At 36.3% G+C, this 23,559-nt stretch overlaps 1 protein-coding gene across 6 annotated transcripts in view; it reads left to right on the top strand.

The window, feature by feature from the left end:
• Positions 1–23,559, top strand: part of SENP7 (SUMO specific peptidase 7) — a 133,757-nt gene that overhangs the window by 12,089 nt on the left and 98,109 nt on the right. For all 6 annotated transcript variants that reach the window (XM_028119221.2, XM_028119220.2, XM_028119219.2 and 3 more), the window contains exon 3: positions 4,897–4,995. In XM_028119221.2, coding sequence (XP_027975022.2) covers positions 4,897–4,995 — 99 coding nt within the window. The remainder of the gene's footprint in view (positions 1–4,896; positions 4,996–23,559) is intronic.

Here is a 23,559-nt window from a genome sequence, read left to right as displayed (position 1 = left end):
TTAATTGAAGTTCTTCTGTAAGGGAGAGCTACCCCTCTTTTCTCCTTATTTATTTATTCAATTACTTATTTTTATTAATATGGACTTGAGTATTCTATGGGTTATAATTTATTACAGCATTATTGGCTTTTTTGATTGAAACGAAATGTTTAGCTTAGGTATTAGAAGATCTTTCAGTTTGGATCCTATGCCCTTTTAACATGCTCCTTTTTTTAAGCACTTATTTCTGGTACTCCAAGATACTTTTTAAGGAGCCCTGGTTTTTTTATTGAAGAACAGTATTTAGAAATCTAGGTCTGGGTGCTAGGTGTGCTCATTGCTCTTGGGGTGTCATTGTTTCTAGGTTTTCACTAGAGAAGACTAGAAAACTTTTTCTTTTTTTTTTTTTTAAAGATTTCATTTATTTGACACAGAGAGAGCGACAGCGAGAGAGGGAACACAAGCAGGGGGAGTGGGAGAGGGAGAAGCAGACTTCCCGCCGAGCAGGGAGCCCGATGTGGGGCTCCATCCCAGACCCTGGGATCAAGACCTGAGCTGAAGGCAGATGCTTAACGACTGAGCCACCCAGGCGCCCCAAGAAAAATTTTTCTATACTAACCCATACACATACACACATCTCTATATTTCTCTAACTGTACATCTATGAAAAACCATGAGTTTAGTAGTGATACTTCTTTTTTTTTTAAAGATTTTATTTATTTGACGGAGAGAGAGCACAAGTAGGCAGAGCAGCAGGCAGAGGGAGAGGAAGAAGCAGACTCTGGGCTGAGCAGGGAGCCTGATGCAGGGCTCAATCCCAGGACACTGGGATCATAACCTGAGCTGAAGGCAGATGCTTAACCAATTGAGCCACCCAGGTGCCCCAATACTGATACTTCTGATTCCAGTCCAACACCACAGAGCTTGTTCCAGCCTTTTCCCTTTTATTTTTAACTTTTTTTCTATCATTATCTGTCATATATTTACTTATTTGTTCAACCATAATATGCACATGAAGTTAGTATAGAAAAATTGACAGAGTAGTTGTACCTGAAATCTGCTTGTCCTATACTTATATACAATATTAGAGTGAGAGATTTAAATCTATAAGTTATTAATCAGGAAGCTACAGGAGAGGTTTTTCTGGAGCTTTAAATGTTAATATTTTTTTCCCTTGCCTTTTATAATTGCACAGTATTCCTATTAAAAAAAAAATAAAACAGGGGCGCCTGGGTGGCTCAGTCATTAAGTGTCTGCCTTCGGCTCAGGTCATGATCCCAGGGTCCTGGGATCGAGCCCCGCATCGGGCTCCCTGATCTGCGGGGAGCCTGCTTCTCCCTCTCCCACTCCCCCTGCTTGTGTTCCCTCTCTTGCTGTGTCTCTCTCTTTCAAATAAATAAATAAAATCTTTAAAAAAAAAGATCATTATGTATTTTTTCTTTTATACTTATATTCAAAATAATTTCTTTTTTTAAATTTAAGTTTATTCATATTTTTTAGTAATTTCTACACCCAGTGTGGGGCTCAGGATCATGACCCTGAGATCAAGAGTTGCATGCTCTTCTGACTGAGCCAACCGGATGCCCCCAAAATAATTTCTTAGTATCATTAATCTTCTGGAACATGTTATTTAATAACAACTGAATAGTATCTCATTTGGTTTAATTTTGCCATAATTCTGTTTAATTATTCTTTTATTATTGTTTCTAGTTTTTCTATATTAAAAGTAATATGGAGTCTATATCCCTGTTCATAAATATTTATATATACTTCGATTTTTAAAGCTTTTGTTGCTAGTGGATAGAGTTTTAATAAACATCCAGATTTCATGTGTCTATACTTTGGAGGAATGGAGAACTGCCCTTTTTGAAAATAGGATAGATTACGATTTGTGTCCATCCTAATGGAAGTATGCATGAATATTTATTAGTGTAAATAATTCATTGATACTGAGTCTAAACCATTCATAGGTAAAGTGATTGAAAACTAATTACTGTGAAAAAGGAATGCAAAATCTTCCATGGAAGACATCAGCAGTATTTTAGAAGAAACTAATTTTACAATATACTCAACATGCATAACCACCTCTTACTTTTTCCACATCTTAGTTGCTGTCCTTCAAGTTTTTTTTTTTAGATTTGTTTTTTAAAGATTTTATTTATTTTTTTTTGAGAGAGAGGGAGAGAGAGCGTGTGAATGCGCATGAGTGGGAAGAGGGGCAGAGCCAGCGGGAGAGGAAGAAGCAGATTTCCCGCAGAGTGGGGAGTCCCACATGGTTCTCCATCCGAGGACCCTGAGATCATGACCTGAGTTGAAGTCAGACGGTTAACTGACTGAGCCTCCCAGGCGCCCCTGTCCTTCAAGTTTGAACTGAGTAACTTTTTAGGTTATTATTAGGGCCATGTAACAAATTACCCCCAAATTTAGTGGCTTGAACTTACTTTGCTCAGGAATCTGCAGTCTGGGCAGGGTTCAATTGAAGATAACTTTTCTTTGTTTTACGTGGGAGTTAGCTACATTGGCTTGGAGGCTAGGGCCTGTAAAGGTTGCTCACTCACTTATCTTGATACCTGTGCTGAGAAGAGTCAGTATCTTCCAGTAGAATGGCTTAATGGTGTCCAAGATTTTTTACTTAGTGGTTCAGGTCTCCTGAGGAATGTATACTGAGAGAAAGAGAAGGGAAAAAAAAAAAAAAGGAAGGGAGGACACACAAGCATGTGAGAGGCAGGCTGAAGCAATATAAATATTGCCTTTAATGATTTAGCCTTGGAAGTCACAGTCCTGCCCAGATTCAAGTGGAAGGAATGTAGAGTGCACCTGGTGTTGGAGGACGGTCAGTGTCACATCGTAAGAAGAGCATGTGGGAAGTGGAATATTGTGGCCGTTTTTGGAAAATATAGTATGCTGCAAAATTCAATGGAGGCTAAATAACCTGCTCTTACCTTTACCCTTTGAGGAAGCAATTGTTCCTTAATTAAGAATATAAAGGAAATGATTTATTTTATTATTATTTTTAAAGATTTTATTTCTTTATTTGACAGAGAGAGCACAAGCAAGGGGAGCGACAGGCAGAGGGAGAGGGAGAAGCAGGCTCCCTGCTGAGCAGGGAGCCCGATGCAGGGCTCATTCCCAGGACCCTGGGATCATGACCTGAGCTGAAGGCAGACGCTTAACCGACTGAGCCACCCCGGCGCCCCCAAAGGAAATGATTTAGAGATAAAATTGTCTTTTGCAGATGAAGAATTATGAAGAGATACCTTTTAATACAGATTAGATATAAATAATTAAGAAGTTATTAGTACCTAAGAGGATCAACTCAGAGGTGCTAGTGATAGAAGAGTTGAGGTATCCTTTCTTCAAATTTATTCTATCCTCCTGACTTATGCTCTACTCTCACTGAAATCATTTTATGGGCTGTTGCTAGTTGTAGTTGATATAGTACTTATTGTATGTTATATTTTATAGGCAGAATTTGATGCTTAACTATTGTTTATAACTTTCTCTTAATGTGAAATTTAAGGTATTTAAGTTCTAAACAAATGATTTCAAAATTGTGGTTACAATCCATACATTCGTTTATTCAGCACATCATGAGCCATATACTTCGGATATATAAAGGCGACTAAGTCAGGGTACTCTCTTTATTTTATTTTTTAATTTTTAAAAAAATTTTATTTATTTAAGAGAGAGTGGGAGAGAGAGAGCACGAGCAGTGGGGTGGGGGGGCGGACAGAGGCAGAGGGAGAAGCAGACTCCCCACTTGAGCAAGGAGCCAGATGCCAGACTTGATTCCAGGACTGTGGGATCACAACCCGAGCTGAAGGCAGACACTTAACTGACTGAGCCACCCAGGCACACAGGGCACTCTCTTTAAAGACCTCCATAGCCTGGAGAAGACAGACATGTAGACAAATATTTATAATATAGTTGATACATGTAATATACATAACATAATAAAAGTGTACCAAGTACTAATACCTAGAGAAAGGAGTGCCTTGGTGTGGGAGTGACAGTTGTATGGATAGGAGAATAATTTTGAGCAGAATCTGAAGTATTTCACGAGGGAAAAGTAGAGGGAAGGGCACTCATACATACATACAAAGGGAACAGTACATACAAAGGTCTAGAGATATAAAATAATAATACATGTTTGAAGGAAGTTGAGTAAATGGTGCAATTGGGGTGTAGAGTCAGTGATGTGTGGCTGATGTTAAGGAACCCAGATTGTTAAGAGTTTTATCTGTTAGTAGTGGGTGCCGTTGTATGTTAAATGTTGTAGCTATCATTAGGTTTCAAACACTATCATAGGGATAGTGTTTGAAAGATTAGAAGAGGTAGAGACTGTGGGTAAGAGAATAGTTAGGAGGCTATTGTGACACTTAATTTATCTACCTTAATACTGAATGAGAGGTTTTTTAAATAAATTATATTTAACTGCCTGTAAATTAAGCACTGAATTTATTTATTTTTTTAAAGATTTTATTTATTTGGCAGAGAGAGAGAGAGAGAGCGCACAAGCAGGCAGAGCAGCAGGGAGGGGGAGAAGCAGGCTCCCCGCTGAGTGGGGAACCCCATGCGGGGCTCCATCCCAGGACCCTGGGATCATGACCTGAGCCTAAGGCAGATGCTAAACCGACCAAGCCACCCAGGGGCCCCTAAGCACTGAATTTAAAACTCTAAAACTAATTGCAAAATGAGGTGCATGGTTGGCTCAGTCATTAGAGCATGCGACTCTTGATCTGGGGGTCATGAGTTCAAGCCTCATGTTAGGTATAAAGCTTATTTTAAAAAATCAAAACCCAAAAAACTAATAGCAAAGTATTAAGGCAGGTTAATATAATGGTTCTGTTAGTTTGGTTAATATTCAGTTCTTATTTATATTTCAGTTAAACTGATTATTTTCTCATCTGATTTCAGATAACAAAAATGTTAAATGCAAAACCGGAAGACGTTCGTATTCAGTCCCCACTGTCCAAACTCAGAAGCTCAGAACACTGGGATCTCCCTTTGCAGGGGGTAAATAAAAACTAATTTCTTTTAAGTTCATAGTGTTGTTTGGTATGTTTAAAATATTTTAATAAAACTGAATTTTCATTTTCTTATATATCCTTGCTTGGGTTTTTTTGTGTTATTTGCAGGGTTTTAATTAGTTTATTTCTGGTATTTGTTGAAGTGATGCTTTGAGGTTAGGGTCTCCTTTAGTTTAAGTATACCTTATCTTGTATGATTGTTTTCTTGAAATTTAAATCTCGTTATTGTAAAAGATATTTTAAATTTATGAGCATATTAAGCTTACTAGAATCACTTGCTCTTTTGCTCTTGTTTTGTAAATTTAAGAGGGTATATCTTAAAATGTGACACAACTATACTTTAAAAGGTATATGGTATATTATGGAGCTTTCATGAATAAGGCTTGAGATGGCACTTTTTTTTTTTAAAGATTTTATTTATTTATTAGAGAGAGAGAGGGAGAGAGAGCACAGGCAGGGGGAGCAGGAGAGAGAGGAGCAGGCTTCCCGCTGAGTCGGGAACCCAACATGGGCCTTGATCCCAGGACCCTGGGATCATGACCTAAGTCAAAGGCAGACACTTAACTGACTGAGCCACCCAGGCACCCCAAGATGACACATTTTAAGTATTATTTTTTTCCTCATGCCTGGTACAACTCACAGTCAATTTTTAAAAATAGAATTTTTCTCAGATTTTCCAGTTTATCCATTTGAACCTGTCTTAGTCTGCTAGGCTAACATAACAAAATATCACAGATTGGGTGGCTTAAACAACAGAAATTTCTTTTCTAACAGTTCTGGAGGCTGAAGTCCAAGATCAAGGTGCATGTAGGATTGGTTTCTCTAAGGCCTTTCTCCTTGGCTTATAGATGGCCATCTTCTTGCTGTTTCTTCTTATGACCTTTTTTTATGTGTACCCACATCCCTGGTGCTTCTCTTATAAGGATGCTAGCCCTGTTGGATTAGGTCCCTACCCTTATGACCTCATTTAAACTTAATTATCTTCGTAAAGGCCCCATCTCCCCATATGGTCATATTGATGGTGAGGACTTTAACATTTGAAATTGGTAGGGGGAAGCATAATTCAGTTCAAAGCATTAGCATTTTAGGATAACAAATTTTAAGTAATGTTGAATGTTTTTATGTTACAGAAAAGAAAAATTAACCATTTATTATAACTTGTTCTCAGAGGAAAGATTTGTCATTAATATTAGTTGCTTTAACATTATTTAAAAATTTAACTATCAAATAATACATTTGTTTGTTTTATATACAAGGTACAAAAAAGGGAAATAATAAATGAGACAAGATGACTTCTGCTGACATAAAAATTTGCATAAGGTTAGAAAATTTGGGATGTAAAGAAAGGTACAGGTGAAATAAATAATCTTTCTCTGTTCCTTTTTCCTAAAGGCAACCACCATTAATAGTTTTTTTTCATTCCTTTCAAGAAAAAAAATACATATGCCTACATAAATAATTTATATTATTTTTTAATTGTTATAGAACAGAGATCATAAAATATATACTGTTCTGTGCTTTGTTTTCATTTAATAGATGCTAAAATTTTTTTTTCTATTTTAACACATTTTTTTATTTTTAAAGATTTATTTATTGGGTGCCTGAGTGGCTCAGTTGGTTAAGCATCTACCTTTGGCTCAGGTCATGATCCCAGGGTCCTGGGGGTCCTGAATCAGGCTCCTTGTCAGCAGGGAGTCTGCTTCTCCCTTTCCCCTTTGTCCCTCCCCCCTACTTGTGTTCTCCCTCACTTTCTTGCCCTCTCTCTCAAATATATAAATAAAACCTAAAATAAATAAAGATTTATTTATTTAAGTAATCTCTGCACTTAATGTGGGGCTTGAACTCACAGCCCTGAGATCAAAAATCACATGCTCTACTGATTGAGCCATCCAGGTTTCCCTATTTTAATAGGGATCTACTACTTTTAGATCTACTACTTTTATTTATTTTTGTTGGCTTTGTAGTACTGTAAAAATTTACAGCATACCATAATTAAAAAAAATTTTTTTTAGTAAAATTGACACATAATATTACATTAGTTTCAGGTATACAACATGGTGATTCAGCTTCTCTTTATGTTATGCTATGCTCACAAGTGTAGCTATCATCTGTCACCATATACATAATCCACTTAGTTAGTTCACTGGTATTAGTTGTTTCCAGAGTTTTGCGAATAGAAACAATGCTGCAGTGGACATTTTTTTCCTTTTTTTTAAACATCGTTTTGCATATGTAGAAAACCATTTTTGAGCAGAATTACTAGGTTGAAGGGAATTTATATATGAAATTTTAATGAACGTTACAAAATTGTCTCTCGGAAAATGTGCACAATTTGTATTGTTACCAATGAGAGCTCCCATTTTTCTAGAAACTTACTGGCACTGGATATTATCACACAGTAAAATTGTTGCCAATTTAATAGGAAGAAAAAAACATTATTTTAAGAAAATTTGATCTCTTTGCATTTATGTATTCTGTCTTAGGATATTGAATTTATTGTGGAATAAACATATGTACTATATATAATTTTATTTTTTTTTTTTAAGATTTTATTTTTTATTTGAGAGAGAGAGAGAGAGAGAGAGCATGAGTCAGGGGAGGGGGAGAGGGAGAAGCAGACTTCCCAGCTGAGCAGGGAGCCTGATGCGGGGCTTGATCCCAGGACCCCGGGATCATGACCTGAGCCGAAGGCAGACGCTTAGCCAACTGAGCCACCCAGGCGTCCCTAAATAATTTTAACACACACACACACACACACACACACACACACACACACACACACACACACACAGTCTCTTGGAAGTAGACATAGGCTCAATTTTCTTAAGCAGTATCTCACTAAATGTTTTTTTTCCTTTACTCTTGGGTCGTACATATCTTCTTTTAGTTTTTGGCATTCAAGAGGCAGATGTAGATTACCTGAGAGCTCTTTAGGTATTAAGTCATTGTGTTATAATCTTCTGTCTTGTTTTTCCTTAACTCTATTTCAGCAGTCTCCTTTTCCTGAGAAGCTAACCATTTACTTTCTTCTTTAGTTCCCTCTAACCCACTGAATAAAACCAGGTCTCTTCAGAGACGTATTTTCTTTTCCCAGGCCTAGTTTTCCACCCAAGTTGGATGTCTTCCTGAAGATAGTGATACTTAAGGTTTTGGGAATCTGTATCCTGCTTGAGATTTAAAGTGGTACATGTGTCAGCATTGCTATGCTCTTTTGTTTCTTTAGACTTCACAGGTTTTGTTAAGTATGCTTCATAGTTTGTAGAGGTTGAGGCTGTACCAGTATCTTGCTTAGTTGTTTCTCTCACATACTTTTTTTTTTTAAGATTATTTATTTTTTTAAAGTAATCTCTACACCCAATGTGGGACTTGAATTTACAACACTGAGATCAAGAGTCTCATGCCTTACTGACTGAGCCAGCCAGGCACTCCCCACACACCCCTTTTAAATTGTTTTTAATGGGTTTCTGTGAATGACAAAGAGATAACTTTGCATAGTCTTTAGCAGAATTTTAACTCATTTGTTTACTGGTTTTTATTGAGATATAATTTCATGAAATAGGTTCCACAGGCCTTAGGTATATAACTGGATGAGTATTGACTAATGTGACATATGTAACCAATCCCACTCAAAAATGGTTCCCTATAATATGAAAAGTGATGTTCACTGTCCCATTGTTTCCAAAGGAATAGAGCATTGTCATGAGCCTTGAAAGTTCCCTTGTCTCCCTTTCCTTTGTATCTTAGCTTTGCCCACTCTCTCAACCCCCACCCCACTACTGGCAACCACTTTTCTGATTTCTGTTTCTGTAGGGTAGTTTTGCCTGTTCATACACTACTCTTATATTTTGCTTCCTTTGCTCAGTAAAATGTTGAAATTCATCCCTGTTTTGCATCTATCAGTGGTTTGTTCCTTTTTATTGCTAAGTAATATTCCATTTTGTGGCTATAACACATTTTGTTTATTTAATTCTTCTGTTGATGGAGTTTTTGACTTGGTTTTAATTTTCATTTTTCTGATGACTAATGGTGTTAAGACATTTTCCTATGTTGATTGGCTATTGTATATCTTTTTTTGTGAAGTGTGTATTCAATTGTTTTGCCCTTTTAAAAATAAGTTTTATTGAGAATTAATTTATATACAATTAAATTAATCCATTTTAATTCTTCTCTGAACTTTGACAAATGTATATGCTTTTGCAACCACCACCATAATAAAGGTGTGTGTATGTGCGTGTGTGTATTTGTAGTTTTTTTTCTCAGTGTACAGTTCTGAGTTACAAGATCTGTATAGACTCATATAAGTATGACAGTGAAGATATTGTACTGTTCCATTATTCCAAAAAATTCCCTGGTGCTGTCCCCTTTGTAATTATACTCTGTCCCTACTTTTAACCCCTGGTAACATTGTTTTCTGTCGCTATACCTCTACATTTTCCAGAATGTCACATAAATGGAATCATAGAGTGTGTAATGTTTTGAGAATGACTTTTTACTCAGCATAATGCCATTGAAATTCATTCATGTTTTTGTGTGTATCAGTAGTTTTTCTATTCTCCCCACTGAAGGACATATAGGTTGTTTCCTGGTATTGGCCATTAAGAATAAAGTTGCTATAAATATTTGCATACATGTTTTTTTGTGAGCATGAATTTTAATTTCTGTAGGGTAAATATTTAGGAGTGGGATTCCTGGGTCATATGATAAGTGTGTATTAACTGCCAAACTGATTTCCAGAGTGGTGGTACCATTTTTGCATTCCCAGCAGCAATGTATGAAGAGTTCTGGGTGCTTTGTATCTTTCTTAGCACTTGATGTTGCCAGTTTGTTTGTTTTTTTAATTAACGGATTTTGTTTTTTAGAGTAATATTAGGTTTACAGAAAAATTGGAGGGATGGTACTGGCAGTACCCATATACCCCTCAGTTCCCCTTCCCTATTACCCCCACATAATTTCCTTTATTAATATCTTTGTATCAGTGTCGTACATTTGTTACAGTTGATAAGCCAATAGTGATAAATTATTATTATTATTTATTGGATATAACTGACATATAACTGACATAGGTGTACAACATAATATTTTGATATATGTATATATTGCAGAATGATTAGCACAGTAGTTTAGTTAACATCCATTAGCACACATAGTAATAGTTTTCTTATGATGAGACTTTTAAAATCTACTTTCTTAACAACTTCAGATAAATAATCAGTATTGTTATGTAAATCACCATGCTGTATATCACATTCCCAGGACTTATTTATCTTGTAACTAGAAGTTTATACTTTTTGACCCCTTCACCCACTTTGCCCACTCCCCACCTCTGGCAACTACAAATTTGGTTTTTTTTTATGAGTTCAGATTTTTTTTTTTTTCTTAGATTCCTCCTATAAGTGAGATCATACAGTATTTGTTTCTTTGTCTGACATATTTCAGTTAGCATTTGGCCTTCGGGCCCATCCATGTTGTGCAAATGGCAAGATTTTTTTATATCGTTGAATAATTTTCCATTCTGTATTGTATACCACATTTTCTTTTTCCATTCATCTATTGATAGACACATTGTTTCCATGTCTTGGTTATTGTAAATAATGCTGCAATGAATATGGGGTTGCAGATATCTTTTTGAAATGGTGATTTCATTTCCTAAGGACAAATATCCAGAAGTGGAAGAGGAATTGCTGGGTTATATGGTAGTTCTATTTTTAATTTTTTGAGGAAGCTCCATACTGTTTTCTGTATTGGTTGTACCAGTTTACATTCCCACCAACAGTGCACAAGGATTCCCTTTTCTCCACATCCTCATCAATACTTGTTACGTCTGTCTTTATGGTAATGTCTGTTCTAACAGGTATGAGGTGATATCTCACTGTGGTTTTGATTTGCATTTCTCTGATGATTAGTGATGTTGAGCACCTTTTCATGTAGGTATTGCCCATTTGTAGGTCTTCTTTGGAAAAATATCTATTCAGACACTCTGCCCATTTTATTTTTTTTTTCAAGATTTTATTTATTAGAGAGAGGATGAGACAGAGAAAGAGAGAAAGCATCAGCAGGGGGAGGGAGCAGAGGGAGAGGGAGAGGCAGAGGGAGAGGGAGAAGCAAGGCTCCTGATGGGGGGCTTGATCCCAGGACCCTGGATCATGACCTGAGCCAAATGTAGACACTTAACCAACTGAGCCACCCAATTGCCCTGACCCTCTGCCCATTTTTATTTTTAATTTTTTTAATTTTTAAAATTTTATTTATTTGACACAGAGAGAGAGTGAGTGAGCACAAGCAGGAGGAGAGGGCAGAGGGAGAAGCAGACTCCCTGCTGAGCAGGGAGCCCAGTGTGGGGCTGGATCCCAGGACCCTGGGATCATGACCTGAGCCCTAGGCAGATGCTTAACTGACTGAGCCACCCAAGCACCCCTTTCTACCCATTTTTAAATTGGATTTTTTTTTAATGCTATTGAGTTGTATGAGTTCTTTATATATTTTGGATATTAACCTCTTATTAGATATATGATTTGCAAATAATTCTTACATTCTGTAGGTTGCCTTTTCATTTTGCTGTACAGAAGCTTTTTAGTTTGATATAGTACCACTTACTTATTTCTGTCTTTGTTGCCTTTGCTTATGTGTCAGATTCAAAAAATCATTGCTAAGACCAACGTCAAGGAACTTGCCATCTTCTAGGAGCTTTATGGTTTCAGGTCTTATGTTCAAGTTTTTAATCCATTTTAAGTTGATTTTTGTATGTGGTGTGAGATAGTGGTCCAATTTCACTATTTCATATAAGGCTGTCCAGTTTCCCAGCCCCATTTATTGAAGAGAGTATTCTTTCCCCATTGTATGTTTTTTGTTCCTTTTATTTATTAATTCAATATATATGCATGGGTTTATTTCTGGGCTCTGTTCTGTTCCATAGATTTTTTTTTTTTTTCCATTGATCTTAGGTCTGTTTTTATGCCTATGCCATACTGTTTTGATTACTATAGCTTTGTAATGTTTCAAATGAGGGAGTATGATGCCTCTAACTTTTTCTTCTTAAGATTGCTTTGACTATTCAGGCTCTTTTGTTGTTGCATACAAATTTTAGGATTATTTGTTCTATTTCTGTGAAAAGTGCTGTTGGAATGTTGATAGGGATTGCATTGAATTGGTAGATTACTTTGAATAGTGTGGACATTTTATCAATATTCTTCTAATCCATAAGCACAGAATATTTTTTCATTTATTTATGTCTTTTTTAGTTTCTTTTGTCAGTGTCTTATAGTTTTCAATGTACCAGACTTTCATCTTCTTGGTTGAATTTTTTCCTAGGTGTTGTTTTTGTTTTTTTTTTGTGTTTTTTTTTTTTTTCCTGTATATGGGATTGTTTTCTTAATATCTCTGATAGTTTGTTGTTAGTATATGGAAATGACATTGATTTTTGTATCCTGCAACTTTACTGAAATTGTTGATTAGTTCTAAGTTTCTGGTGGCATCTTTAAGCTTTTCTATATATAATATCATGTCATCTGTGGATAGAGACAATTTTACTTCTTTTTGATTTGGTTGTCTTTTATTTATTTATTTTTTGCCTAATTGTGAGATTTCTTTGGACTTCTAGTATTCTGTTAAAGAAAAGTGGGGAGAGTTGGAAACCTTGTCTTCTTCCTGATTTTAGAGGAAAAACTTTCAGCTTTTCATGATTGAGTATGATAGGCACTGTGGGCTGTGATATGTGATCTTTATTATGTTTGGGTACATTCCATATATATTTACTTTGTTGAGAGTTTTTATTATGAATGGATGTTGAATTTTATCAGATGCTTTTTTGCATCTGTTGAGATGATGATATGTTTTACTTTTATTCTTTCACGTTGATTGATTGGTGGATACTGAACCTTACTTGCATCTCTGGAATAAATCCTATTTTTTTTGAAGATTTTATTTATTTATTTGACAGAGAGAGACACAGTGAGAGAGGGAACACGAACAGGGGGAGTGGGAGAGGGAGAAGCAAGCTCCCCACCAAGCAGGGAGCCCGATGCGGGGCTCGATCCCAGGACCCTGGGATCCTGACCTGAGCCGAAGGCAGATGCTTAACGACTGAGCTACCCAGGTGCCCCTGGAATAAATCCTATTTGATCCTGGTGTATGATTCTTTTGTATTGTTGAATTGGATTTGCTAATATTTTATTAAGGATTTTTGTAGCTGTTTTCATCAGTGATATTGGTCTGTAATTTTTTTTCTTTTTTAAAGATTTTATTTGAGAGAGAGAGTGTGTGAGAGACAAAGAGAGCATGAGTAGTGGGGAGGGGCAATGGGAAAGGGAGAAGCAAACTCCCCACCGAGCAGGGAGTCTGACACAGGGCTCAATCCCGGGACCCCAAGATCATGACCTGAGCTGAAGGCAGACTCGTAACTGACTGAGGCACCCAGGCACGCCCCTGGTCTATAATTTTCTTGAGTGTCCTTGTCTGATTTTGGTATTAGAGTATTGAAGGCCTCATAAAATAAGTTTGGGAGTGATTCGTCTTCTATGTTTTTGAGGAGTTTGAGAAAAATTGGTAATAATTCTTATTTAAATGTTGGGTACACTTCACCAGGGAAGCTCTCTGTCCTGTACTTTTATGTGTTGAGAGGTTTTTGATTACTGAATCTATCTCCTTACTAGTAATCAGGCTGTTCAGATTTTCTTTCTTCATAATTCATTCTTGGTAGGTCATGTTTCTAGGAATTTACTTATTTCTTCTAGGTTGTCCAGAGTGGTGGTGTTTAATTAATTTTTCATAGCCTCTTATGATTTTTTGTAGTTTGGTGGTATCATTGATAATGTCTCCTCTTTCATTTTGGGTTTTACTTATTGAATTCTCTCTCTTTTTCTTGGCGAGTCTAGCTAAAGATTTGTCAATTTTGTTTATCTTTTCAAAATACCAGCTCTAAGTTTCATTAATCTTTTCTGTTGTCTCTTTAGTCTCAGTTTCCACTCTGATCTTTGTTATTTCCTTCATTCCAGTAACTTAGGGGCTTAGTTTGTACTTTTTCTAATCCCTTGAAGTGTAAAGTCATGTTTCAGATCTTTTTGTTTCTTAATGTAGATGTTTTTTGCTATGAACTTTTCTCTTAGTACTGCTTTTGCTGCAGCATCCCATAAGTTTTTATATATTGCCATTTTCATATGTCTCAAGATATTTTTTATTTTTCTTTTGATTTCTTCTTTGACCGATTGGTTGTTCAGGAGCATATGGTTTAACTTCACATATTTGTGAGTTTTTCATTGTTTTTCTTGTGACTGATGTGTAGTTTCATACCATTGTGTTTGGAAAAGATGCTTGGTATAATATCAGTCTTCTTATATTTCTTTATTTAAAACATTTTTAAGTTAAATTTTTTACCATCACCACCCACCATCCTCCCCACCAATCTTTTTTTTTTTTTTTTTCTTTTGGGCAGAGAGAGAGGGAGAGAATCTTGAGCAGTCTCCATGCCCAGTGTGGAGCCTGATGCTGGGCTTGATTTCACGACCTGAACTGAAATCAAGAGTCAGATGCTTAACTCACTGAGCTACCCAGGCACCCCCCCACCAGTCTTCTTAATTTTATTAAGACTTGTTTTGTGGCCTAATGTATGATCTGTCCCAGAGAATGTTCCATGTATGCTTGAGAAGAATGTTCTATAAATGTCTTTTAAGTCCATCTGGTCTAATGTGCTGTTTAAGTACAATCCTTCCTTACTGATTCTCTATCTGGATGATCTATCCATTGGTGAAAGTGGGGTATTGAATCTCTTACTATTATTGTATTGTTTATTCCTCCCTTTAGATTTCTTAGTATTTGCTTTACATATTTAGATGTTCCTATATTGGGTTCATAAATACTTATAAATGTTATATCCTCTTGTTCGATTGACCCCTTTATCATTATGTAATGACCTACCTTGTCTGTTATTGCAGTTTCTGTTTTAAAGTGTATTTTGTCTCATTAAGCATACCTACCCCAGCTTTTTTTGGTTTCCCTTTGTAAGGAATATCTTTTCCCATCCCATCTTTTTTAACTTATGTATGTTTTTAAAGGTGAGGTGAGTCTCTTGTAGGTAGTATATAGTTGGGTTTTTTTTTTAGCCATTTAATCACTCTGTCTTTTGATTAGAGAATTTATTCCATTTACATTTAAAGAATTATTGATAGATATGGACTTACTGCCATTTTGTTAATTGGTTTTTGACTGTTTTGTAATTCCCTTATTTCTTTCTTTTCTCTTGCTCTGTTCCTTTGTGATTTGATGATCTTCTGTAGTGATATTGTTTGATACCTTTCCCTTTATCTTTTGTGTATCTACTGGAGATTTTTGCCTTGTGTTTACCATGAGGCTTACATAATACATTTTTATAGCAGTATATTTTAAGTTGATAACCACTTAAACTTGAATTCATTCTAAAGCTCTACATTTTTATCCACTGCCTATTTTGTTTTTGATGTCACAATTTGTATTTTGTATATCCATTAATGAATTATTGTAGTTAGAGTTATTTTTTTTTTACATTTTTCTTTTAGCCTTCATATTATATTTAGAAGTGGTTAGCCTGCCATAATTAGATTAGATTATTCTGAATTTATATATTTGCCTTTACTAGTGAGATTCATACTTTCATGTTTTCTTCTTACTAATTAGCATCCTTTTGTTTTTGGTTAAGGAAGTCCCTACAACATTTCTTATAAAGCTAGTCTAGTGGTGATAAGCTCCTTTACCTTCTGCTTGTCTGGAAAACTCTATCTCTCCTTCAATTCTGAAAGACACCTTTGGTGATTTTATTCTTGTTTTTGCTTGTTTGTTTGAGTACCTTTTTTTTTTTAAGTTTATTTATTTTTAGGTGGTCTCTATCCCCAATGTGGGGCTCAAATTCACGACCCCCTGAGATCAAGTGTTGCATGCTCTACCAACACAGTCAGCCAGGTGCCCCTGTTTCATCACTTTTAATACATAATGGCACTTTTTTCTGGCCTGCAAAGTTTCTGCTGAAAAATCTGCTAATAATCTTTTGGAAGGGGGTTTCCTTGTGTATAACAAGTGGTTTTTTTCCTGTTGCTTTTTATATTCTCCTTGTGTTTAATTTTTTGCAGTTTAACTATAATGTGTCTTGGTGTGAATCTCTTTGGAGATCTAATTTGGAACATCTATTTTGGAACTTTCTGGGCTTCCTGGATTTGAATGTCTGTTTCCCTCCCATTATTTCTTCAGATAATTTTCTGGCACTTTCTCTCTCTCTTCTTCTGGGACCCCTATAATGTGAATATTGTTCTACCTGATGTTCCATAAATCCCTTAATATATCTTCACTCTTGTTAATTTCTTTTCCTTTTTGGTCTTCTGGATGGGTGAATTCTAGTGCCCTGTCTTTGAGTTTGCTGGTCCTTTCTTCTACTTCATTTAGTCTACTGTTGAATCTCTCTAATTGAAGTTTTAAGTTCTGTTATTGTAATCTTCAGCTCTGTGATTTGTTTGGTACTTAATATATTCTCTTTGTTGACATTTTCACTTTGTCTATGCATTGTTCTCCTGATGTTGGTGAGCATCTTTATAACAGTTATTTTGAACTATTTATCAGGTTAAGTCACTTTCTCCATTTCATTAAGGTCTTTTTCTTTTGTTTGGAACATATTCCTTTGTTTCATTTTCCTCCACTGTAGTTGGTTTCTGTGCAGTATATGAAACAGCTGCTTCCTAGTCTTGAAGGTGTGATTTTGTATAGGAGTTGAACTCTATCTTAGCTCTTGTTGTCTCTCAAACCTTTGGGACTGTCCAAGCCGACTTCTTTGTTCTTTAGTGGCTCCCAATAGTTTAGGGTGTGCCAAGACCTGTCAGTGAGTCTAAGGGGTGATCTTAGGCTGATTGGAAGCTGGATCCTCAGGCAGCAGCTTTAAAAGTATGCAAAGATACCTCTTCCAGGGGAAGACTGGTAGATGAGTATTTCTGTCTGCTCCCTCTGTGCTGTGTGCCCTGCGGGATAGCTGGTGTTAAGAACTGTTTCTCTGTTTGTTTCAGTCCTGTTGAATCCATGAACATATTCCTCACTGGCCACCACAGCCATGTGATCAAGGGGCATCCCATAGATAGCAGCTGCAAAAACCAGCGTGTCAGACTTGTGCATAAGCTCCTTTTCAGGAGATAGTGGCAATCTGGAATGAAGCAGAGGGAGACACAGAGATGGGATCTGCTTGCCTCTGTAGTCTCTGGAGAGAATTGTAGTTGGCCTCTAAATGCATGTTAAATTAGAAGCCTGTCCTCAGGCTGCAGTTTCTAAGATAAACAGACCTCTTTCTGGGTGTGTTTTAGTCTGCTACCTCTATGATGGGTCCTGGAGTGTTAGCCATGATGAGTCCATGTGAACCTTTTAAGAACTGTTTCTTGGTTTGCTATAGCCTTGTGAGTCTCATGGATGCAAGCCTCATTGGCTTTCAAAGCTAGATGTTTTAGTAGCCTGTCTCTTGGTGATAATCATAAAGATCAGGGTGCCAGATGTGGGGTCCAAATCCTTTGTACCTTAGGCAGAAGCTGGGAGTTGTCAGTTTCCTCCTGGTTGTGTTCCATTTTGCTGGGAGTGTGTTTATGGCAAGATTATCTCAACTTCTCCTACATGTTTCAGTGTTTTTTTTTTTCCTCATTCCTGTGATATTTAGAGGAGTTTTTCAGCTAGTTTCTGGATTTTTTCAGAGGGAATTGTTCTGTATGTAACTGTAGATTTGGTATGTCTGTGGGAGGAAGTGATTTCAGGAGCCTGCTACTTTGTCATCTTGAACTGGAACTATCCCTGGTAGATTATTGTTAGTTGAAGTCCATAGTTTACATTAGGGTTCATGTTTTGTCTGGTATTTTCTTTGTTTTGACAAGTGTATAATGGCATGTATCTACCATTACAATGTGATACAGAATAATTTCACTGTTAAAAAAATCTTTTGTGGGGCACCTGGGTGGCTCAGTCGTTAAGCGTCTGCCTTCGGCTCAGGTCATGATCCCGGGGTCCTGGGATCGAGCCCCGCATCGGGCTCCCTGCTCAGCGGGAAGCCTGCTTCTCCCTCTGCCACTCCCCCCGGCTTGTGTTCCCTCTCTTGCTGTGTCTCTCTCTGTCAAATAAATAAAATCTTTAAAAAAAAAATCTTTTGTGCTCCACTGATCTTTTTAATATCTCCAGTTTTACTTTTTCGATAATGTCACATGGAATCATGCAGCCTTTTTAGATTGTCTTCTTCCATGTAGCAATATGCTTTTACATTCATTCATGTCTTTTTTGGGCTTGATACTTCATTTCTTTAAAAAAAAAAGAATTTTGGGGGGCATCTGAGTGGCTCAGTCAGTTAAGTGTCCGATTTTTTTTTTTGGCTCAGGTCATGATCTCAGAGTCCTGAGATCAAGCCCTGCATCAGGCTCTCCATTCAGCGGAGGTCTGCTTCTTTTCTCCTTTTCCCTCTGCCTTTCTGCCCACTCATGCATGCTCTCCATCTCTCAAAAATAAATAAATATTTAAAAAAAAAAAGAATTTTTACAAGACTGTTTTTTAGAGCAGCTTTAGGTTTGCAGCAAAACTGGGCAGAATTTTGCCTCCACACACGCACAGCCTTCCCCACTATTTATTTGTTTTTATTGCTGAATAATATTCTGTTAAGTGGATGTAGCACAGTTTGTTTATCTATCACCTGTTGAAAGACATCTTGGTTGCTTCCAAGTTTTGGCAATTATCAATAAAGCTATAGTAAACATTCATGTGCATGTTTTTGTGTGGACACATTTCTGACTTATTTCACTAAATACCAAGGATTGCAGTTGTTGGTTCGTATGTTAAGGGTAGGTTTAGTTTTGTCAGGAACTGCTAAATTGTCTTCCAAAATGGTTGTACCATATTGCATTCCCACCAGCACCTAATGGGATTTCCTGATGCTCCACATTCTAGTTGACGTTTGGTATTGTCAATGTTTTGTGTTTTAGCCATTCTAATAGGTGTACAGTGGTATCTTGTTTTAACTTGCAGTTCTCTGATGACATATTTTCTTGAGTTTTTTTTATATGTATATTTGCCAGCTATGTATCTTCTTTGGTGAAGTGTGCCTTCAGATCTTTGGCTCTTTTTAAAATTGGATTGTTTTCTTATTTTTGAGTTTTAAGAGTCCATTGTACATTTTGGATACCAGTCTTTTTATCAGATATGTGTTTTGCAAAGTTTTTTTTTCCTAGTCTTTGTGTTATCTTTTCATTTCCTTGATGGTCTTTCACAAAGTAGAAGTTTTAATTTCAGTGAAGCCCAAATTATTTTTTTTCTTCATGGATAGTGCTTTAGGTATTATATCTAAGAAGTAACTGCCTAACCCAAGGTCACCTAGGTTTTCTCTGATGAGAAAACCTTTTAGGAGTTTTATAGTTTTGCATTTTATATTTAGATCTGTGGCCCATTTTGCATCAATTTTTGCAAAAGATGTAAGACTTATGGCTCTGTATCTTTCTACAGGGATATCAGCACCATTTGTTGAAAATACTAGCCTGCAGAATTGAATTGCCATTGTTCCCATGTCATAAATCAGTTGATTACATTATGTGGATCTATTTCCCAGCTATTTATTCTGTTCCATTGATCTATTTGTTTGTTCTTTTGTCCATGCCAAGCTATCTTGGTTACTGTAGCTTTAAGTCTACAGTAACCAATAAAACTAGTAAGTCTTGACATTAGGAGTGTAAGTTTTCTGAGTTTGTTTTTCTTCAATATTGTATTAGCTATTCTGGGTCTTTGGCTTTCTATTTAAAATTTAGAATCACTTTGTCAATATCCACAGACTAACTTTCTGGGATATTTATTTGTGTTGACTATAGATCACGTTGGGAAGGCATCCGTTGGAATATTGAGTCTTCCTATCAATGTATGTGAAATATCTATTTAGAACTTTGATTACCTTTTAACACAGTTTTGTAGTTTTTGTCATATAGGTTTTAAATGTATTTGATTTGTTTATAAATATTTTTTTGTGCTAATGTAGATAGTATTGTTTTTCAAATTTCAATGTAAATTACTTTTAAAGATTATTTATTTATTTATTTACTTGACACAGAGAGGAGTGAGAGAGTACAAGTAGGCAGAGAGGCAGACAGAGGGAGAGGGAGAAGCAGGCTTCCCTCAGAGCAGGGAGCCTGATGCGGGATTCGGTCCCAGGACCCTGGGATCATGACCTGAGCCGAAGGCAGATGCTCAACCATTTGAGCCACCCAGGCACCCCTCAGTGTAAATTACTTTTAAAGAAGAAAGTGATTGACTTTTGTATAAATAGTTGTTTCCTGCACCATTGCTATAATGGCTTATTTTTTGAAGGAGTGTTTTTTTTTTTTTTAATTGATTCTTTGGGATTTTCTACATAGACGATTATGTCACCTTAAATAAAATTTTATTTTTCCCCCCAATCTGTATACTTTTTATTTCCTTTTCTTATCTTACAACATTGTCTAGGACTTTAATATGAGGCTGAATAGGAGTGATGAAAGGGTGCATCCTTGCTTTGTTTTTTATCTTAGTGTGGAAGCATTTGATTTTTTTCTATTAAGTATATTTTCTGTAGGTTTACTGTAGATGTTCTTTATTGGATTGGGAACATCTCCCTCTATTGCTACTTTGCTGAGAATTTTCTTTAGAAAAAATCATTAATGGCTTTTAGAGTTTGTCAGATGCTTTTTTTCTGCATCTATTGATATGATCATTGGATTTTTCTTATTTAGCTTGTTGTCATTAATAGATTTTCCAATCCATTATCCAGCATTGCATATTTGAAATAAATCTCACTTGTTCATGATGTGTAATTCTTTTTTTTTTTTTTAAAGATTTTATTTATTTATTTGACAGAGACACAGCGAGAGAGGGAACACAAGCAGGGGGAGTGGGAGAGGGAGAAGCAGGCTTCCTGCTGAGCAGAGAACCCGATGCGGGGCTTGATCCCAGGACTCTGGGATCATGACCTGAGCTGAAGGCAGATGCTTAACAACTGAGCCACCCAGGCGCCCCTGTATAATTCTTTTTGGACATTGTTGGATTTGATTCTTTTGAGATTTTTGCATCTATGTTTCTAAGAGAGATTGTGTAGTTTCACTATCTTATAATGTATTTTTCTGGTTTTGATGTTGAGGTAATGCTGTACTCATAGAATGAGTTTGGAAGTGTTCCTCTGCTTCTGTTTTCTGGAAGAAATTGTTGAAAATTGGTATAAGTGGCTTCCTTAAATGTTTGGTAGAATTCATCGGTGAACCGATCTGGGCCCAGTGCTTTCTGTTTTGGAAGGTATTAAATATTGATTCAATTTCTTTAATAGATATGAGCCTATTCAGATTATGTATTTCTCATTGTGCAAGTTTTGGTAGATTGTGTCTTTCAAGGTATTAGTTCATTTCATCTAGGTTATCAAGTATGTGAGAGTAGAGTTGTTTATAGCATTTCTTTATTATTTTTTTATAGTATCCATGGGATTAGTAGTGCTTACCTCTCTTTCATTTCTCATATTAGTAATTAGTGTTTTATCTTTTTTTCTTAGTTAACCTGGGTTGAGGTTTGTCAATTTTATTCTTTTTAAAGAAGCAATTTTTGGTTTTGTCGATTTTTCTCTATTGATTTCTTATTTTCAATTTCATTGATTTCTGCTCTATTTTTCTTTTTATCTGCTACTTTGGAATAATTTTGCTCTTTGTTTTTTAGTTTCCAAAGCAGGAAGTTCAGATTATTGATTTTAGAATTATCTCTTTTTAAAATTTATTTTATTTTTTTAAGATTTTATTTATTTGAGAGAGAGAGAGAGTGTGCGTGCACAAGTAGGGGGGAGGGGCAGATGGAGAAGCAGACTCCCCCTTGAGTAGGGAGCCTGATGTGGGACTCAATCCCAGGACCCTGGGAGCATGTCCTGAGCCGAAGGCAGCTGCTTAACCCAGTGAGCCATCCAGGCTTCCTGAATTGTCTCTTTTTTTAAATAGCTACATCCAATGCGATGAATTCCCTGCTTAGCGTATGAGCTTGAGTATGTGTATTCTTCTGTTTTTAGATGAAGTATTCTATAAGTGTTACTTAGATACAGTTGGTTGATGGTGTTGTTCAGTTTAACTCTGTCTTTACTGATTTTCTGCCTGCTGGATCTGTCTGTTTCTGATGGAGCGGTTTTGAAGTCTTCAACTATAATTATTGATTCTATTTGTCCTTGAATTTTTATCAATTTTTGCCTTATGTATTTTGGTGCTCTATTGTTGAGCACATAAATATTAAAGATTCTTATGTCTTCTTGGAGAATTGACCCCTTTTATCATTATGTAGTATTTTTCTTTATCCCTCCAAATTGGTAATTTTTCTTTTTCTGAAGTTTGTTGAGTCTGAAATCAGTATAGCTATTCTAACTTTCTTTTGATTTGTGTTAGAATGGCATATCTTTATCCCTTGACTTTTCATATTGTGTTCAGTGTATAGTTGGGTCTTTTTTTTTTTTTTTTGGATTGATCTTTGAATATTGAACCACCTTTCTGCCCTGGAATAAACCCTAACTTCCTGTATTGTATTATTCTTTTCACATATTACTTGTTTTGATCTAATTTTTTTTAAAGATTTTATTTATTTATTGGACAGAGAGAGAGACAGAGAGCACAAGTGGGGAGGAGGGGGAGAAGCAGGCTCCCTGCTGAGCAGCGAGCCCCATGTGGGGCTTGATCCCAGGACCCTGAGATCATGACCTGAGCTGAAGGCAGGTGCTTAACTGACTGAGCCACCCAGGCACCCCCTGATCTGCTAATTTTTTTTGTTGAGTGTTTTTATCTATGCTTACCAGAGATGTTGGTCTTTAGGTGTTTTTCTTCTTTTACTGCCATTATATGGGTTCAGTTTCAGTGCAATGCTTACATTATAGAATGGGAATTCTAGTTAATGGAATAGAGAGTATAGAATTCATTTTCTTAAATGTCTGACTTGCTAGGAAAACTCTCAGGGCCTGTAGAGGAGGCTAGGAGTTAGTAGAAGGGAGGGTGGCAACTGTGTTTATAAAAGGGAGCAGAAAGGATTTGTGTGACCCAACTGTTCTATATCTTGACTTTGGTTGTGGTCACACAGTTGTGCACATATGATAAAATAGCACTAAACTAAAAATGCACTCATACCAAATGTGTGCATATAAAACAGGTGAAATCTTAATAATGTCATGAATTGTCTCATTGTTAATTACCTGGTTATATATTTTTCTGTAGTCATGTAGGGTGTTTGGGGAAAACATTGGGGAAAAGTGGTTGAAGAGTATGCAGGATTCCCCAGACCTTCCCCCATAATTCATCTAGTGGCTCAGTAGATACTGGCTAGGAAATAATTTCAGCTTATGTTTTTTGATAAGTGTTTTCATTGTTGGCATTACATATTACTTACTTTGGAAACTGGATGAAGAACCAATAGAGTTGAAATTCTGATATAAAGTTAAATGCAGACCAATCTCAATTGGTTGGAAAGTCATCATGCATTTTTATTACAGTAAACTGTGACGGGGTGAGTAGTTTTGAACAAAGTCAGCATTTTCCTCAAGATACAGCTTTGG

Source organism: Eumetopias jubatus, unplaced genomic scaffold (assembly GCF_037043125.1).
Source record: "Eumetopias jubatus isolate StellerSeaLion01/CBP00866 unplaced genomic scaffold, mEumJub1_p1.0 scaffold_1, whole genome shotgun sequence".
In the NCBI taxonomy this organism is placed as follows: domain Eukaryota; kingdom Metazoa; phylum Chordata; class Mammalia; order Carnivora; family Otariidae; genus Eumetopias; species Eumetopias jubatus.
The sequence above is the reverse complement of the archived record's forward strand: the minus strand, read 5'-3'. Positions and strand labels throughout refer to the sequence as shown.